Source organism: Schistocerca serialis, chromosome 10, assembly GCF_023864345.2.
Source record: "Schistocerca serialis cubense isolate TAMUIC-IGC-003099 chromosome 10, iqSchSeri2.2, whole genome shotgun sequence".
In the NCBI taxonomy this organism is placed as follows: domain Eukaryota; kingdom Metazoa; phylum Arthropoda; class Insecta; order Orthoptera; family Acrididae; genus Schistocerca; species Schistocerca serialis.
In genome coordinates, this window is record NC_064647.1 from 250,064,215 (window position 1) to 250,082,707 (window position 18,493).

The 18,493-nt window shown below is 40.0% G+C and overlaps 1 protein-coding gene across 1 annotated transcript in view; it reads right to left on the reverse strand.

Moving 5' to 3' along the window:
- Positions 1 to 18,493, reverse strand: part of LOC126424729 (alpha-(1,6)-fucosyltransferase) — a 102,701-nt gene that overhangs the window by 65,104 nt on the left and 19,104 nt on the right. The window contains exons 3-6 of the mRNA XM_050087448.1: positions 14,242 to 14,387; positions 12,011 to 12,218; positions 4,404 to 4,569; positions 691 to 877 (exon numbers count right to left, since the gene is read on the reverse strand). Of these exons, the coding sequence (XP_049943405.1) occupies positions 691 to 877; positions 4,404 to 4,569; positions 12,011 to 12,218; positions 14,242 to 14,387 (707 nt within the window). The remainder of the gene's footprint in view (positions 1 to 690; positions 878 to 4,403; positions 4,570 to 12,010; positions 12,219 to 14,241; positions 14,388 to 18,493) is intronic.

Below are 18,493 nucleotides of genomic sequence, written 5' to 3' on the forward strand. Positions count from 1 at the left end.
ACTCTGGTGCTTTGTCACACTGATACAATCATCGTCCCCAAATTATTCCTCTACTGTACACAGTACACAATGTTTTATATGCATTCATATCCTCCTTCATTTAGCATTTTCTTATCTGCTGTAAGGGGACCACCACAAAAAACATCCCCGTACTTCACTGTTGCTACCACACTTCATGGCAGGTAGCATTCACCACACTTTTAACTATTGCCACAGGGAATACTCTGATACATGACTCCAAATCACTTGTTTCCAGGGGTGGTGTTCTTAATCACATCAAGCATTGCTCAGCTCTGACTACAGAAATGTATGGCTTATGATGAGCTGATCGACCATCACTGGGCTGCTGGTAGCACTTTGGAATTCACGAAAGATTACTTCCGTTGATTTTATACAATTTTTTTTTTTTTTTTTTTTTTTTTACAACCACCCTCCTCAATGCCTGAAAGTACCTATCTGTCAGTATACAGTGGTCTTGGTTTAGCCGTGGTTGTTCCTTCATGTTTCCACTTCACTATAACTCACCAACAGTTGACTTGGGCAGTTTGAGAAGGGTTGAAGTACTCCTGACAGATTTGAAGCTCAGGTGACATCCGACGACTAGTCCACATTGGAGGTCACTGAGCTGTCTTCATAAGAAGAGGCCTGCAGCACTAACCGGTTACACAGCTGACTGATGTGGCTACTCACCGGGCCAGTGAGACCTGGAGCTGCCGCCGGCGTCGGTGCACGTCTCTGACACAGGCAGGAACACCTCCTCCCAGCCGCCCTTGTGGTACCGCCAGCCCTTGGACTTGAGGATCATGGTCCGCTGGGTGCCATACGCCACCAACAGACAGTACACCACGTGGTGCAGCTGGCAGCCGTAGCCACAGCCCTGTACAGCAATACACAGGTAGCAGGAGGGAGGTAATACAAGCAATAAAGGCAAATAAGCAACCACCATTCAATGAGAAAATTTCATGTTGTTGTCGTCTTGAATCAGAAAACTCATTTGATGCAGTTTTCTACACTAGTCTATCCTGTGTAACACTCTTCATAACTGCATCTGCAAACAACTAAAGTGCATGACAGAGGGTACTTACCATGTACTACAGGTCAATGTTTCTTCCTATTCCATTCATGTATGTAGTGCTATTATTAGTACTATGATCAGTCTTGTCTTTGCGGTCCCTGGAGGAGTGATATACTGCGGAGGGAAGATGAGGGTGGGGGCTGTAGCACATTCTGAGATAACTCACTTACATAGTGTGAAGAACCAGTATAAGTTGGCTTTCGCAAGGAAATTTGCACCTGTTGTCAAATGTCTGCCAGTTCAAATTTTTCATCCTTTCCTTGATGCTCTCCTTAGTCCAACCACCATCCATCTGAACCTGCCTGTTGCAATCAAGTCTAAACGACCCTGACTAGGTGACCCTCCAGAATTTTTTACCTCACCCCAGTCCCACCACCACTCAGTCATGAGACTGCCTACCTGGAAAGCTCCGAGTGAGTGATGTGTGTGGTCACTACTCACTGTCTCCAATAAATGGCAGTACAAAGATGTAAACATACTGTGCAGTGCACAAGATGAAGCTATTCGTGTTGCTCCATTGGATCACCTGTTCACTAATCCTGGTATTACTTTTGAATACGTCGTGGAAGCAGCCAGTGATCAATGTTATTACTAGTAGTTACTATTAAAATCAGTCTTGATCACAGATTATTTATTCTGGTAACTGGTTTTGACCACGCCTGTGGTTATCTTCAGGCCTACAAGTCAAATACAAAGTCTGATCATAGGGCTACATACATTAAAGAAAATTATATAAAATGATGAATTACCAAAATGCTGTATGAGCAGAAGCCTCCTTCTGGTGGTAAATCACTGCTAGAAAAAGCAGTGCACAATAGAGGGAAACATTCCACGTGGGAAAAATATATCTAAAAACAAAGATGATGTAACTTAAAGGAAAGACAAAAGGATGTGGGTTTTAAGGGAGAGGGTAAGGAGTCATTCCAATCCCGGGAGCGGAAAGACTTACCTTAGGGGGAAAAAGGGACAGGTATACATTCGCACATATCCATCCGCACATATACAGACACAAGCAGTCTGGATATGTGCGGGTGTATACCTGTCCCTTTTTCCCCCAAGGTAAGTCTTTCCGCTCCCGGGATTGGAATGACTCCTTACCCTCTCCCTTAAAACCCACATCCTTTCGTCTTTCCCTCTCCTTCCCTCTTTCCTGATGAAGCAACCGTTGGTTGCGAAAGCTTGAATTTTGTGTGTGTGTTTGTGTTTCTTTGTTTGTCTATCAGCATACCAACGCTTTAGTTTGGTAAGTTACATCATCCTTGTTTTTAGATATATATATGTACACACACACACACTGGAGGCTCCGTCCATTTTTGACACAATGATGTCTAACCAAAGGGTCAAAAGCCAAATAACAACGTAAAATTTTGTAATTAAAAGAACAATGACAAGAATGAAAAATACAAATACATGAAACTTAGCTGGTTCAACAGGTATTCTCAGATAAAATATGTAAAAATATTAAACATATGAGAGAAATAAAAATCGTTTCGACAGTACATGGGATTCCCTCTCTGGGCCTGTTGGAGAACCAATTTAGAAGCCACTGGTTGCCATGGTAAGTATAGACGCAATTCCAAAGATGGGGCAGCAGGCTACTCTCCAACTAGGTAGTTGTAATATCGATACGCAAATACTGTCACGTCAGATGACGTACCATGAACAGCAGCATGTAGTTATGAAAATGATAGATGCTCTACCAGGGTGCTTTCCAATTAAGGAGGCTGCAAAAATCATTGGCTGATGTGTTGTAGTAAATGCTGTACAGATACAATTTCAAGGTGTAACAAGAGACATCCATTTGTATAGATTATACGATAGATAATAATTAGTTCTTGCCAATGAAAACTGAGAAAGAAAGTAATCATTGCAAATTTTGCATGTGACAATATTAGATGGCACTGCAATGTTTTATTTTACATGCCAGTCTCATAAACAAAAATATAGTTGAAGTATAAAAAATAGCACTAAAAGACTAAGGATGAAACAATGACAGTGAAAGGTACAGAATTAACAGGTACGTGTGTGTGTGTGTGTGTGTGTGTGTGTGTGTGAGGGAGGGAGGGAGGGAGGGAGAGAGAGAGAGAGAGAGAGAGAGAGAGAGAGAGAGAGAGAGAGAGAGATATATATATATATGAATATTCTGAGAATGGTGGCATTGGAGTTGCTTCCTACTTGACTACTCGTTCTCTCTTACTGAGGTGTGCAGGAGAGTAAGGCTAAATGTCATTTAGTACAGAAGATAAGTCCATGACATTATTGTCGTAAAGTAGCACTGACAGAGGAAAATGACCGACTCTCAGGATCAGATGGCTTCTACCAAAGCAGCATTTTTGACTGTGGAGTATTAAGACAAAAATTAACTGATACAATTGCAAATATGCTCCATAAGAGCAAGAGTGATGCCTGGATAAAATTTAATGCAGCAGACCCCCCCCCCCCCCCCCCCCAAGACGAAAAACATACAAAATTCGTCAAAAGCAAACAAAATGTTTGTTTTCTTGTTTATTCCGCTTCCACCACAACAAAACAATTGTGCTCCATCAAACAAAAACTTGGCACAGAGCAACATGCCTGTGACCCAAAAGACACACTGTTTATGTATTCTTCTGGTCACGACAACCTGCAATAATGGACTAATTGCTGAGTTGTGTAGCTTATCATCCATCTCTGTAATTTTTTTGACAACTGTTATGAATGTATCTTCATAACTGATCGGCATTTAGAGAACACACTTCATCCTCTCGTCCAGTTTTCTTGTACTGTCATCACAGACTTGGTGATGCAGAGCTGGTTCGAGAACTTTTTCCACATAAGCGATCTGTCAACCCACCATCACATTTTTCCATCATACACTTTGACTCTTGAAGTCTCTGCTACTAACTGTGATGCATCCTGTATAGAATTCTTACAGCTGTGGTGGCTCTGACACACCAAGCCACAGCTTATGTTACTTGTTAGTTTTACAAAGAGATTAAAATTTTAAAAATTTACAGTAGTTTTGAACAAGTGTTCTACGCGTATCCCAGTGCACGGAGACGGCGAGTTCAAAGATGACATCATAGGACCTGCTGGCGAGTGTAAGGCGAGTACATGGAGCTCATTCCTGACCTCTAATGGAGAGTTATTACCTTAAACGAGTAAACTTTATGGTGAGTAAAGTCTCCTCTTTCCATTATTTGTACTGCATCATTTACTAATATGCAATTCTGATAAAATAATGCCAGGCAATTAAGCAGTTAATTATAAATGTGCCAAGTGTTTGGGACAGTTCTACAGTGCTTTGCAAGTTCAGCACCAGCCACGCACTACTGACACGTCTACCCACCTTGTTAAGGGCACAGACAAGCTTGCGGGCAGTGTTGCAGTCCTGTGGGTTCTGCAAACTGTGCAGCCGCCTCTGGACCAGGTCACTCAGTTCGGCGGCTTCTCGCTCCCGCCACGCCTCGTAGCCGTCCACTCTGGCCAACTCGTCAATGTCCGACTGCAGGGACCTGTGTGCGAAGGATACAGTTACGCATTGAAAAAAGTTAATGGTGCACAACAAAAACACCTCAGGAATAGGAGGTATCAAAGATGTTTTGGAACATATACAAACATCTGTTACATGAATCTCTTTACTGTGCTGTCTGTTTAAACTACAGGAGCATCATTGGGTCTCATCATCTTAACATACACAGTACAAATCATAAATGAGGAAAAATACAAGATGTAGCAGCCAAAACATATACAGAAGTAATAAATATACCGAAGTGTGGTTTTCTGTAAATTATAATAGACAATGTGGTGATTTTTCTGATGTAGAAGAAATTTATAATGTTTCTTGCTGCCAAATTATGACAGTAACTTTGTTGTTTTAAAATGGAACTATGATTTTTTTTCTGTGGCTCAAAAGGGGACTTCAACAACATAATGTATGGAACTTTGTAACAACACAGCATCATTTGCCCTAGTGGTCCAAATGTAAGCAGATGCTTAATTCGGGGCTAGTTCATGTGCATATTGATATGGCGTTTATATCAGGAGCTCAGAATGTTGTTAAATTTCTTCTGGATTTGTGAAGGGCTGTAGTTATCTGGATGAAACTGGCACGCTATCAATCATGTTGGTACCACACACATGGACTGCCTTATGTCAAGTGTGACGTTTCCCAATAACCGCCAGAACATTTCTGCTGGGAGAAGCATTTATAATTGCTATCAACAAAACAGGGACCAATGATATGAATCCTAGAAAGCCTGCACAGCACATTAGGTGACTGAGGTCATTGTTCATCTATTTCTTTCCGCTAGTGTGGATTTTCAACTCACCAATAGTGCATGTAGTGAAAATCTATTTGCTCATGATCTGTAAATGATACTTCATCTGTAAACAAAAACAAAAAAATGTGGAAAGGGTGAAATGTCTCGCATGCATTCGCAGAACACTCCTTTAGCTGATCCCACTCACCCACTGGAGCCGACTTCTAGTGATGTGTGAATTTTGTGTTACCGCGGGTATGTTAGTTACATTTCTCTCATATATTGCTGTTCTTACTTCAAGGCTTCATGTTTCCAATTTCTTGAATTTTTTAATAATGTTTGCAACTGCAGATGATAAGAGTTTCACGCAATCACGATATATTTCAATATATAACTGCATCGCTCCTCGAACAGTTTGGTGATACTGATCATGATGCTGCTGTCTTGATCGAATAGTAACATGTTCCACCTATGTTTTACAGTTGAAGTCCTACTCAATGGCTCTTTCCAGTGTCACAGCAGTTAAGTACACAGTTTCACTAAAAAAAGAAAAAGAAGGAGTGTGTCATAATTCGGCAATTATAAACATTAAAAATTACTTGACAGTTAGATACTTCACCACACTCCCTGCTATAACTTAATGCAATTCACTTACTCATTTTTTATACATTTTGGATGGGCTGTCTTAGCTGTCTCGCCCTGCACTACTCTGAGGAAAAATACACAACATTAAAAACTGTTCTCGATTTTTTTTTTTTTCCTCTTCTGGGCTACTACTTTGCCAAATGAAGAAAAACATTAACCTTCAACCAACACACTGAGAAACTCCACATTTGGACACAATTTTCTCCCTCAGATGTCTCACACAACGCAACAAGAGCCTGTTTTATACGAGCGAGCACTGAAAAGATATAGGGGAACAAAAACACACACCTCATCATAAAGTATCAGAAATCATATAGGAACTTGGCAAACACAGGTTGACAGAGTGGGCTGTCTTCACTACATGAAGTTTGAGCAGCTAACAGAAAGAGTAGTTGATGGCTCTAGAGAGAGTGTCATTTGCAACATGGCCACCTCTTCCTCCTAGCTCATGAATGCACACAAGAACTTCTAAAGGGAACTGTTATATTTCCCAAGTGATAGCTGTAACAACAAAAATTGCTTAAAGACCAGTTCAGCTAGGAATACATTCCATACTTAAAATATTTTATAAAGAGTAAAGCTGGTTTTTTTTTTTTTTTTTTTTTTGAAAAACTGTAGCTCTTCCTATCTCATTATGAAGTGCATCAAATACACGTATTGTTCCTCTTTGTTGATTACACATGCGAGGAGTTCTCCAAATCGAGAGCATAAGAGGAACATGATAACCATATTGTACAAAAAATACTTTTATTATACATTTTATGACGGTGGTGGCACACAGCTCATAAGCATTTGAAATATGTCACTGTTCTACTATCAAGAGATCATGATCAGGTATCCTGTATACTGAGGGAAAGACCACATGAAATCCATTTCATATTTAACTGTCAATACAATGCTAGCTGATGTAGTGTTTCTGTTATATTGTACAACATTCAGTCAATTCATATTAGTTGTACACTGTATGCAACTGTTGTTTTATTACATTGAATTAATTTTCACTGTGTGTGCATTTTACCATTAATAACTCACTGTGCATGTAACTATATTCCTACGTATTATCAGGCAACACATTATATATTCACGATGTTTAATTTTTTTCCACAATGAATTAGAACCTAAATGTTAATGTAAATACTACATCAAGTCAGTGAAGTACTACACACAAAAATGTAGCTTTTATGCACTCCTCTTAAATAAAAACTGAAGAGTGTTGTTTCCTCAAGGCCACAGTGGAGGGGAAAAAAACACATTGGTGTACAAAATGTACAGAGCAGAAAATTCAAATGGACGAGTTGCTACTTATTAGCACTTCACTACTGTTAACATTAATGTTGTTATATACACGTAATATGATAATGCATACAACGTATAGATCACTTAAGTTTTTATACAAACTGTCATTAATGCTTTGAGTTTCATATGATACACAACACATATAAGTGGCATGATACTGGACACTGGGACTGTAAATACTTGTGGTATGCAAAACCCTCTGTATAATTTTTGGCTCAACTTGTGAACATAACTCAGCTGTGTAGTCACTGGTATACAGAATGTCTCTGCACCAAATGTTGGAATTAATGTTCATTCTATATACACTAACAGTGTTTGGTACATTTTTTATTTGACAATGTAATCAGACGCATTAGTTTATGTACTTTTAATTTCACTGACTCATGATGAATTTTATGCTGTTTGATGCCATAGGGTAATTACTGCTGTGTAAGCTGTTTAAATTACTTTGTGTTAATATGTGACATCTTAATATGTGAATTATCACAAGCATGTACACCAGGTAGCATTATATTGACAGTGAAATATTGAAACGTGTTCCGAAATATTGAAACGTGTTCCACAGATTTCCTCCCTGCATACACTGGATACCTGGCGGTCTAAGGATTAAAACTGGTTGTAATAAATGCATATTTCTCAGCAGCTCTTGGTGCTGGAACTATGACATTTTTTAAAAACATTTATGATATCCCCGTTTCTGTTTCGAGTTCAATAGACCATCCAATGTTGACTGTCAAAGACATCAAAACCAATAACAATAGCATTTGTGTAACCTGGGGCTGAAATAAACAAAGAAATAGGCTGAAATAATTTTAACAGCAGCAGTTTATCCACATCCACACACACTGTGTAGCACTATGGAGTGCATGGGAAGGGTATTTCTCACTGTACCAAATACTGGTGTTCCTTTCCATTCCATTTGCATATGGTGAATGGGAAGAATGCTTAAATGCCTCTGTAACTTACTTGCATATTAGCCTCTAAAACTGCTACAATATTATGAAAAGGAAAGTTGCTAACTCACCATACAGATGAGTCGCAGATAGGCACAAGAAGAAGACTGTCACAATATAAGCTTTTGGCCACCAATGCCTTTGTCGACACACATGCGCACCAATATTTTGACATTTGAATGCCCCATCACTTTTATTGAACATTAGTGACAATTTAAAACCTTAATGGCTGAGGCTGTACCAATGAGAAAATCAAGAAGTTGGTGAAAGAATATCCCTGACAGCTGGCAGCAGTGTTGCCAGATATGTGCAAATGGCTACAGGGGAAAACAATAGCCATCTACAGAGCTGAGATACCTCATTGTTATTTCCATATACACATACACAAAATAGCATTACATGACTGGGTGAAGTAGATGCATGAAAGAGCAACACTGAGCCCACTGCAACTGTCAGGGACCTTCTTTCACTGACTTTGTTGCAGCAAGATTACACAACCAATGATGCTGGTCGTCAGATGTCATCAATAGCAATACATTATCCAATAACAGGTAATCAAGTAGCTTTAACTCCATCCCTCAGTTGTTTCACCAGGGAGACAGCACAAGATCCCAAGCATAATTTAAGCAAATACCTACATATCTATTTATAAAACATGTAGGTTAAACAGACAATATAGTACTACCTTTTTTTTTTTTTTTTTGCTGCATTCAGCATCTGAACACATGCAATATATTATGAGACATGCACGAGTTTTGATACAATCAGTCAAAAATAATAGGACAAAGGACAGAAAGAGGACATTTAAACTGTATGTGACATGTTACGATCTACATTTATGAAGTAAGTATGTCTGACACATGTGGTCTCAACTTGTACACAAACGAAATATCAAAAGTCAGCTTACTTATATGAAACATACAACAAAATGCTACAGTAAACAAGTGTCCCAGCAACTTCTACACAACTGCGCAAAAGACAAACAGAACAGTGAGATTTTTTCCTCACCAAAAATATAGAAAATTGTGAAGCCAACAAAGCACATCTCCTGTATTCTGGCATTCCCCCCCCAATTAGGAACGGAAAGTTGGTTAAAACCGGAAGTGAACAGTAACGAAATCCTAGACACAGAATGGAATATATACCGCAAGGATAGGATAAACGCAAATGGTGGAGGAGTATTTATAGCAGTAAAGAATTCAATAATATCCAGTGAAGTTATTAGCGAATGCGAATGTGAAATAATCTGGGTTAAGTTAAGTATCAAAGGTGGGTCAGATATGATAGTCGGATGCTTCTATAGACCACCTGCATCAGCAACCGTAGTAGTTGAGCGCCTCAGAGAGAACCTGCAGAACGTCGTGAAGAAGTTTCGTGATCATACTATTGTAATAGGGGGAGACTTCAATCTACCAGGTATAGAATGGGATAGTCACACAATCAGAACTGGAGCCAGGGACAGAGACTCTTGTGACATTATCCTGACTGCCTTGTCCGAGAATTACTTCGAGCAGATAGTTAGAGAACCAACTCGTGAAGCTAACGTTTTAGACCTCATAGCAACAAATAGACCGGAAATTTTCGACTCCGTGAATGTAGGAGAGGGTATCAGTGATCATAAGTCAGTGGTTGCATCAATGACTACAAGTGTAATAAGAAATGCCAAGAAAGGAAGGAAAATATATTTGCTTAACAAGAGTGATAGGGCACAAATCGCAGAATATCTGAGTGACCACCATCAAACGTTCATTTCTGAGGAAGAGGATGTGGAACAAAAATGGAAAAAATTCAGAAACATCGTCCAGTACGCCTTAGATAAGTTCGTACCGACTAAGGTCCAAAGCGAGGGGAAAGATCCACCGTGGTATAACAATCATGTACGAAAGGTACTACGGAAACAAAGAAAGCTTCATCATAGGTTTAAGAGTAGTCGAATCATAGCTGATAAGGAAAAGCTGAACGAAGCGAAAAAGAGCGTAAAGAGAGCAATGAGAGAAGCATTCAACGAATTCGAACATAAAACATTGGCAAACAATCTAAACAAGAACCCTAAAAAGTTTTGGTCATATGTAAAATCGGTAAGCGGATCTAAATCCCCTATTCAGTCACTCGTTGACCACGATGGCACCGAAACAGAGGACGACCGAAGAAAGGCAGAAATACTGAATTCAGTGTTCCGAAACTGTTTCACTGCGGAAAATCGTAACACGGTCCCTGACTTCAGCCGTCGCACGGACGCCAAAATGGAAAATATTGAAATAAACGATATCGGAATTGAAAATCAACTGCTATCACTTAGTAGCGGAAAAGCATCCGGACCAGACGAGATACCCTTAAGATTCTACAGTGATTATGCTAAAGAACTTGCCCCCTTTCTATCAGCAATTTATCGTAGATCGCTGGAAGAACGTAAAGTACCTAGCGACTGGAAGAAAGCGCAGGTCGTTCCCATTTTCAAGAAGGGTCATAAATCAGATGCGAATAATTATAGGCCTATTTCGCTTATGTCAATCTGTTGTAGAATAATGGAACATGTTTTGTGTTCTCGTATTATGACGTTCTTAGATAATACAAATCTCCTTCATCATAACCAACATGGATTCCGCAAACAGAGATCATGTGAAACTCAGCTCGCCCTATTTGTCCAAGAAATTCACAGTGCCGTAGACACTGGCGAGCAGATTGATGCCGTATTCCTGGACTTCAGGAAGGCATTTGATACGGTTCCGCACTTACGTTTAGTGAAAAAAATACGAGCTTACGGAATATCGGACCAGGTTTGTGATTGGATTCAGGATTTCCTAGAAGAAAGAACACAACATGTCATTCTTAACGGTTCAAAATCTGCAGATGTAGAGGTAATTTCGGGAGTACCGCAGGGAAGCGTGATAGGACCTTTATTGTTTACAATATACATAAATGACTTAGTTGACAACATCGGTAGCTCCGTGAGGCTATTTGCAGATGACACGGTTGTCTACAAGAAAGTAGCAACATCAGAAGACTCGTACGTACTCCAGGAGGACCTGCAGAAGATTAATGCATGGTGCGACAGCTGGCAGCTTTCCCTAAACGTAGATAAATGTAATATAATGCGCATACATAGGGGTAGAAATCCATTCCAGTACGATTATGCCATAGGTGGTAAATCATTGGAAGCGGTAACGACCGTAAAATACTTAGGAGTTACTATCCGGAGCGATCTGAAGTGGAATGATCACATAAAACAAATAGTGGGAAAAGCAGGCGCCAGGTTGAGATTCATAGGAAGAATTCTAAGAAAATGTGACTCATCGACGAAAGAAGTAGCTTACAAAACGCTTGTTCGTCCGATTCTTGAGTATTGCTCATCAGTATGGGACCCTTACCAGGTTGGATTAATAGAAGAGATAGACATGATCCAGCGAAAAGCAGCGCGATTCGTCATGGGGACATTTAGTCAGCGCGAGAGCGTTACGGAGATGCTGAACAAGCTCCAGTGGCGGACACTTCAAGAAAGGCGTTACGCAATACGGAGAGGTTTATTATCGAAATTACGAGAGAGCACATTCCGGGAAGAGATGGGCAACATATTACTACCGCCCACATATATCTCGCGTAATGATCACAACGAAAAGATCCGAGAAATTAGAGCAAATACGGAGACTTACAAGCAGTCGTTCTTCCCACGCACAATTCGTGAATGGAACAGGGAAGGGGGGATCAGATAGTGGTACAATAAGTACCCTCCGCCACACACCGTAAGGTGGCTCGCGGAGTATAGATGTAGATGTAGATTTGCTCATACACTATGCTGTCACCTGTGGTGCTCATGGGCCATGTCGAGGACGTGTCCCACATGGTCTGCTAACTGCTGCTGCCGCTCACCGCCCAGCGCATTGCCCATCTCGGCCAGCTGCTTCTGCAGGTGCCGTAGCTCTGCTGACACGTAGTACCACATCTCCTGAGAGCCCTGTGCCACACGCCTCCGTGCCACCTCGTATCGCTGCTCCGGCTCGTCGTGCTGCTCTGGGGGCAAAATGTTACATGTTGCTATCGAAACTGTTTTTGGTCAAATGACACACAGATTCAGTTTTTCTGAAAGCATGTATGGAAACCTTACAAGCTCAGGCTAAATATAATGCAACAAAATGTGAGGTTTGGTTTGGCATTTAGATCTTACCACAACATAAAGCCACTAGCAACCAATCACAAATAAATAAATGACATCAGTCAATAGTGAATTATTGCAAATCAAAATTGGACAATAACTGTTAGGATTCTTCATTAAGTTAAAAAAAAGGGACACTGTCAATGGTTGGCTAATTAGCCTGAACATGGAGGCAAAGACTACGAATATCAGTCTGTGCTGTATTAAAATGTGTGTGTCAGAGTTTCGAAACAGTGTACACTCCAATGCAGGGTAGAGGATTCAGTTTGGATACAATATCCTGGGCTGTAGCTCAGCCATTTCTCTGCAATAAAGTTTGTACAGTAGGGAATAGGTATTACTGGGATTAGGATACAAGCCATGCTTGGATAACTCAGTCAGGAAGAGCAAAACATACCAATGGTCAGGTCCCATGTTGGAGACCCAGTTTGGCAGACAGTTCCAATTTGCCAAGAAGTTCTTCACTCTTAACATTTTGTGTAGGTGTTGGTAAAAATAAACAAACAAATGTTTAGCATGTTTCATACTTTTATAGCAATCTATCAAAATGAAAAAGAGCTTAACTTAATTCACAGCGTTCCCTGAAATTAGCAACGGGTGCTGTACCAATATGCACATCAATGTGTTCCTGAAGTACACTAGCAATCTGCTAGTCATGGCACACCATCACTAGGTACCATGTTAGTAACGGGAGGACGACGGTTCAATCCCGTCTCCGGCCATCCTGATTTAGGTTTTCCGTGATTTCCCTAAATCGCTTCAGGCAAATGCCGGGATAGATCCTTTGAAAGGGCACGGCCGATTTCCTTCCCCATCCTTTCCTAACCTGAGCTCGCGCTCCATCTCTAATGACCTCGTTGTCGACGGGACGTTAAACACTAAATCTCCTCCTCCTCCATGTTAGTAACCCCCCCCCCCCCCCAAGCTAGGCAGCTGGAAGGAGGTATGATATGGTCAGGTAGCAGGTAGTTTCCTGGATTCCTGCATATCGTCATCAACTTCCACAATCTCCTGCTCTACAAGTAATGTGTCATTCCATGTTGTGTACAGTGACAAATGACTAGAGTCAACTCAGGTCTTTCAATGTATAAGAATAAGATGTGGTAAAGTAAAGAACAACTTATTATGTGAAAAACTTTACCATTACAAGGCTAAGAATGCATTACAAATAAAGTAGAAGCTTCAGATGTCTTAATGGTAAACATTACAGGAAATTAAAAATATGGTATATACAGCAACCATGACAAAATGTTACAGAACCAGTTGTTCCTAGCCTATTTTACATACATAAAATACAGGTGCACATGAAAGACAAAGAAACCCCTTTTTTGTCAGTTACCCAACAACACAATATTTTTCTATTGACTGAATTTCCCGCACAGCAAAGTTCAAGAGATGATGTGCATATTTAAAGAACAAAATACATGTATCATTTGGAACAAATTACACCTATATTCCAAACTAAGCATGGGAACAAAAGAGAGGAAAAACGGCAATAAATACAGGCAGACATACACAATCAATACATGATAACATGCTGCATAGCCAGATTCATTAAGAAAGTAGAATATGTTGCTACAGTGGTCTTTTCTGTGTCAAAATAGTTTAAAATCGAAGGGGGGGGGGGAGATGAAAATTTAATGACCTTTAGAGGCAGAGCTGAAACTCGACAGGGAAGGATGAGGAATTAAACTGGCTGTGTCCGGGAGTACTACACTTGAAATTACCACTTTTGCCCTTCCAGATTTAAATGTTCTATAGTCTTACATTTTTTAAATAGTGTCAACTGAAATCATTTACAATATTTGCTGCACTAGCCTTTAAACTGCACATTACAAAAGTAAATAAATGGCAGTGAGGAGGAGAAACTGTGCAGCTCACCGATGTCGGAGTACTTGTCATCGAAGGGCGCTGGCTGCGGCTGTGTGGCTGCCGGCCCATCCAGCAGTGACTCTGCGCGGCGCAACTTCTCCTGAAGGTCACGTAGCACTGCCTCCCGTTCCTCTGGCCTCAGTGACATGTCCTTCCTGCGGAGGAAAAGAGGAAAAAATGTGACAGGGTGTCACTTCTGCCTATGTTTGTGCTAACACTGTCTGAAAATATCTAGGTAACAATCAGGTTTCCCAACTGTCGCCGAGTTGCAGTGACACACAATATAGTTTACTGAAGAATTTCTACGAAGAGAGAGTAGATAATGTGAAGCCCAGCTCTGACAATATGCACGTGGCCACCTCTCCCATGCAAATACAATGGTGGTTTCTTTCGTACATCCGACCACCCTTTTGCACACAATTTTTAACTGATGATCCACACTTCATATGCACTGCTAGCAACAAGAAGGGCAGTCACATATGTCAGGTGTCTCAGGCAGGCTGAGAGTTACCCAGTGTCACTGATTAGTTGACTAATCAGTTGACTGATGGCTCAACCTACAAGTGCACTCCTTGTTATAGACAGAATGCAGCTCCTCTTCACAAGGAGCTGCAGCCAATAAGTTGTGTCCACAACAAGGTATCACTTGCATCAGGCAGAAATTTATGACGACTATTCTAATTACTACATTTGTAATTAACTTCTGTGGTACCTATGTCTGGTGCTAACAACAGATACAGTATTCATGTGTCACTTTACACACCTTTCAATGAGGGTCTGGTCATCATCAATTACTAATAAAGGCTTTTGTTGGCATTCTGCATTCACTTGCTCTTATGGTAATACTGTAGCACTCACCAGGAAGAATGATGATAACAAGCATATTCTCCTATGATGGCAGGCAGTGGCAGTACTTCACACACACACACACACAGTTTTATCCACTACTGCATACTAAGCAAACATTTACGTAATTGTACTGATTCTTAAAACCACTGCGAACTTCTTGTACATTGGTAAAGTTAAAAACCTGTTTAAATAAATATTGTTTACTGGAATTTACACTCCTGAGAGTAAATAAGAGTAGCTAATGAGATATTCTTGGACATGTTACGGCTTTTGCACAAGACTATAAAACTCATCTCTCGACACTAGACAGAGACGCACAGTCTTACGCAGATATTATATGTACTTCTAGTTCTGTGGAGTAGGCGTTTTGCATTTCATCCTAAACTCACTACCATTATTAACCAAACATACAATGCAGGGAGTAAAAGTATATAGTGACTGAGTGTAAGATGCCTGAAGAGGCTTCTGCAAGACGTTACATTGTCAACTTTAACAATATTCTTAATGCTTGCTTCTGTAGAATAAATACATTTTATCACATTAATTGCACTGCCACAAAAGAATAGCACACACTTACAAGACTAACCGTCTTCTCAACAGGACAACACAATGAGAGATAGTTTTTTAAAGTCTTAGGCTAGTTAGCGAGCTGGACAGCTGTCCAATGACTCGCTTATCTGATACAGGCTTTTGCAATGACATGGGAGGTGACAAATTATAGGTTGTAATCTTCATTTCTATTTAAATACGGGTGTGTAAGATGAATATTCAGTTTAATGACAAGTAAGTAGATAATACCTTTACACCATGCAAATCATACATTTCTAAATGAAACTTTCTATAGAATATAAGCTGCCCACAAGCAACACGCTTTTCAGCTTAGTTTCAAATTCAGATTTCATATCTTTGAGACTCAATGACTTACCAACGTCATCAGAAACCTTGATATCCACACCCCTCTGGGCTGAAGTCAACTTTAATACAGTCCATTTTCTTCTTCTAGTGTTGCACTTATAGTCTCCATTTCTTCTCAACAAATAATCAAGAACTAATTTCACAATTTAATTTAAACACTGGGGTTATGTAGCGAAAATTGAGAATACTCCTTCCACAGCTGTCTACAAGATGATCAGTGGTGCAAGTCAGATCACATATTATTCTTATAGGATGCTCTTGGCAATGAAAACTTTGCCTGAAACACAGGCTATCCCATATAACATAACTCAATGAAAATAATAGGAGTGCCATTAGTAAACTTACTGATTTGTGTCTCTGCAAGACTTGCAATGACATGAAATGCAGAAGTGGCTGAAATGAGGGGTTAAGAAATTTTAATATATTTATCCCGTTTTAATACTCATCAATTCAAGAAGGAAGAGAAGCAATTGCCAATGGGAGCACAAGTTCCAAATACACAAACTCACTTTTTATCGTAACTGATTTAGAGAAAAATTCAGATCTTGGTGGGTGAACTAGTATTTGGATTCCATCCCCCTAAACCCAAGTTCATTTTTTAAACCAAAAATAGAATAGCAGAGTGAACTGAACAGCCCTCGGCCATGTTTTTGAAGTCGAAACATAGGGGCACTGCACAAGGAAATTACGAAACACGGGATAAAATAATAAATTCATGTAAACTTAAAAGGCATGTGCAACACTAATGGATAATTTCTTTAAACAGTAGCCTATGCACAAGATTATTCATAGGTTTATTCCTTTGCGTGTGCAATTATACACTGTGCACACGTTAGGCACGATTTAGAAAAGAATCATTTGTAAAATTCATTAACAGATTCTTATATGGACAATAATAATGTTCGATACTATAAGCACTTGTGGTCATGTGGTTAGCGCCGTACTAAGTACATTCGCGTCCTGGTACATCCAACCCCCTGCGATATCCGTGTTTGTAACACATTCTGGGGCTTTCTTATTCTCGTGATGTATGTATGGTCTACAGAAGTCCTGACTGACTGACACAAGATCACACAGTCAAAACGGCTAAGGATAGAAGTTTCTAATTTGGAGAGGGTGTGGGTGGTGTGCTGTAGGCATCGCTTAAGAAGAAATTTTTCGAAATTAAATCCCTACGAGGAGGAAAAAGTTTTTGAAAATATGTCGCTATTAAGGCACTTTTGAAGCTAGACTGACGAAAATTAGAATCTGGTTTCTCGGTCACAAAAAATAGAAATATGTTTCGGCACTTTTGGAAATATAATCCCTACAGAAATGAAGTGATTTTTTTAAAAAAATAAATTATTAAAAAACTGCTAAAGTATGATTAAGGTTACATCTGTTGACTTATCGGTTGTGATTAAAAAAATAACTGCTTTTTGGAAGTTAAGCCCTTATATGGGTGGAACAGGGGATGAAAACATTTCGTTATATTAAAAACTTTTAAAGCTATATTTGTGAAATAGTTATTTTACTTCTCGGTTATTTATAAGGAAATGTATATTAAGTGATACAAGTTTCCATGGAAATACGCCCAAAAGAACGCCACAGGCATAATTAACAAAACCTTGTACTCTAGCTACTTGAATCTGTTTTTGGTCAGAAGTACCTGCTTCTGTGGGCTTAAATAGTGTGGAAGGTATTGCAATTTGTGAACATAAAAATTCGATAAAAAATCTGTGCAGACCATACATACAGTCTACGCGAGCGAAGCAGCGGGCGTTTTTTTTAAAGAAAGTTTACGTATAAAAGCGTGCTCTATCAGGAATGAGTTTCTTCAGGTCTGTAATCCCGGTCTGTTAAAAAAAAAAAAAAAACGGGCTATGAAATTACTGTGAGTGAAACAACCGGCAACTGCACTTTTTTCCGAATATTTCACGATTTCCAAGGGTGTGGTTAGGTAGAAATCTAAGAGCACCGATTAAACTGCTGCGAATGAAAAGAGCAACAATCATCTTTGTAGTCTTGCCTTTCAAAAACATTCAGTTACACTCGAATCCTTAACAACGGTTTCGTAAACTTGGCCGCTGAGACAGAGATCGCCACAGAGCGAACAATGGGCACCACGTGACAGATTTCAGCCGAACTCCATGTGCATGCCGTGGTACTTCCTCATTTTTGTCATTCGGTCTCAGTGACTTCCGAAAATACGCTATACAATAGCACAGCGCGGCACCGCAGGGGGCATTAAATATCGTGCCACAGCTCACCCTACCTCTTTGGTCTAGACCAATGCACCATCTGACTCAGCGAAGCAGCGATACCATGTCCTTCAAGATGGCACCAATGACGCCTGTCACTTGGGTTCAGAGGCGGACGTGAACACTGCTGTCCTCGCTCCGGGTACAAGCAGAGCTCAAATTTTGCATTATCTTACTCAGAATTGATAGAAATTCTTTGGTTCAGAATCGAGTGGGAGTGGATGGTCTCATCCACAGAGTATAAATATCTGTGTAGT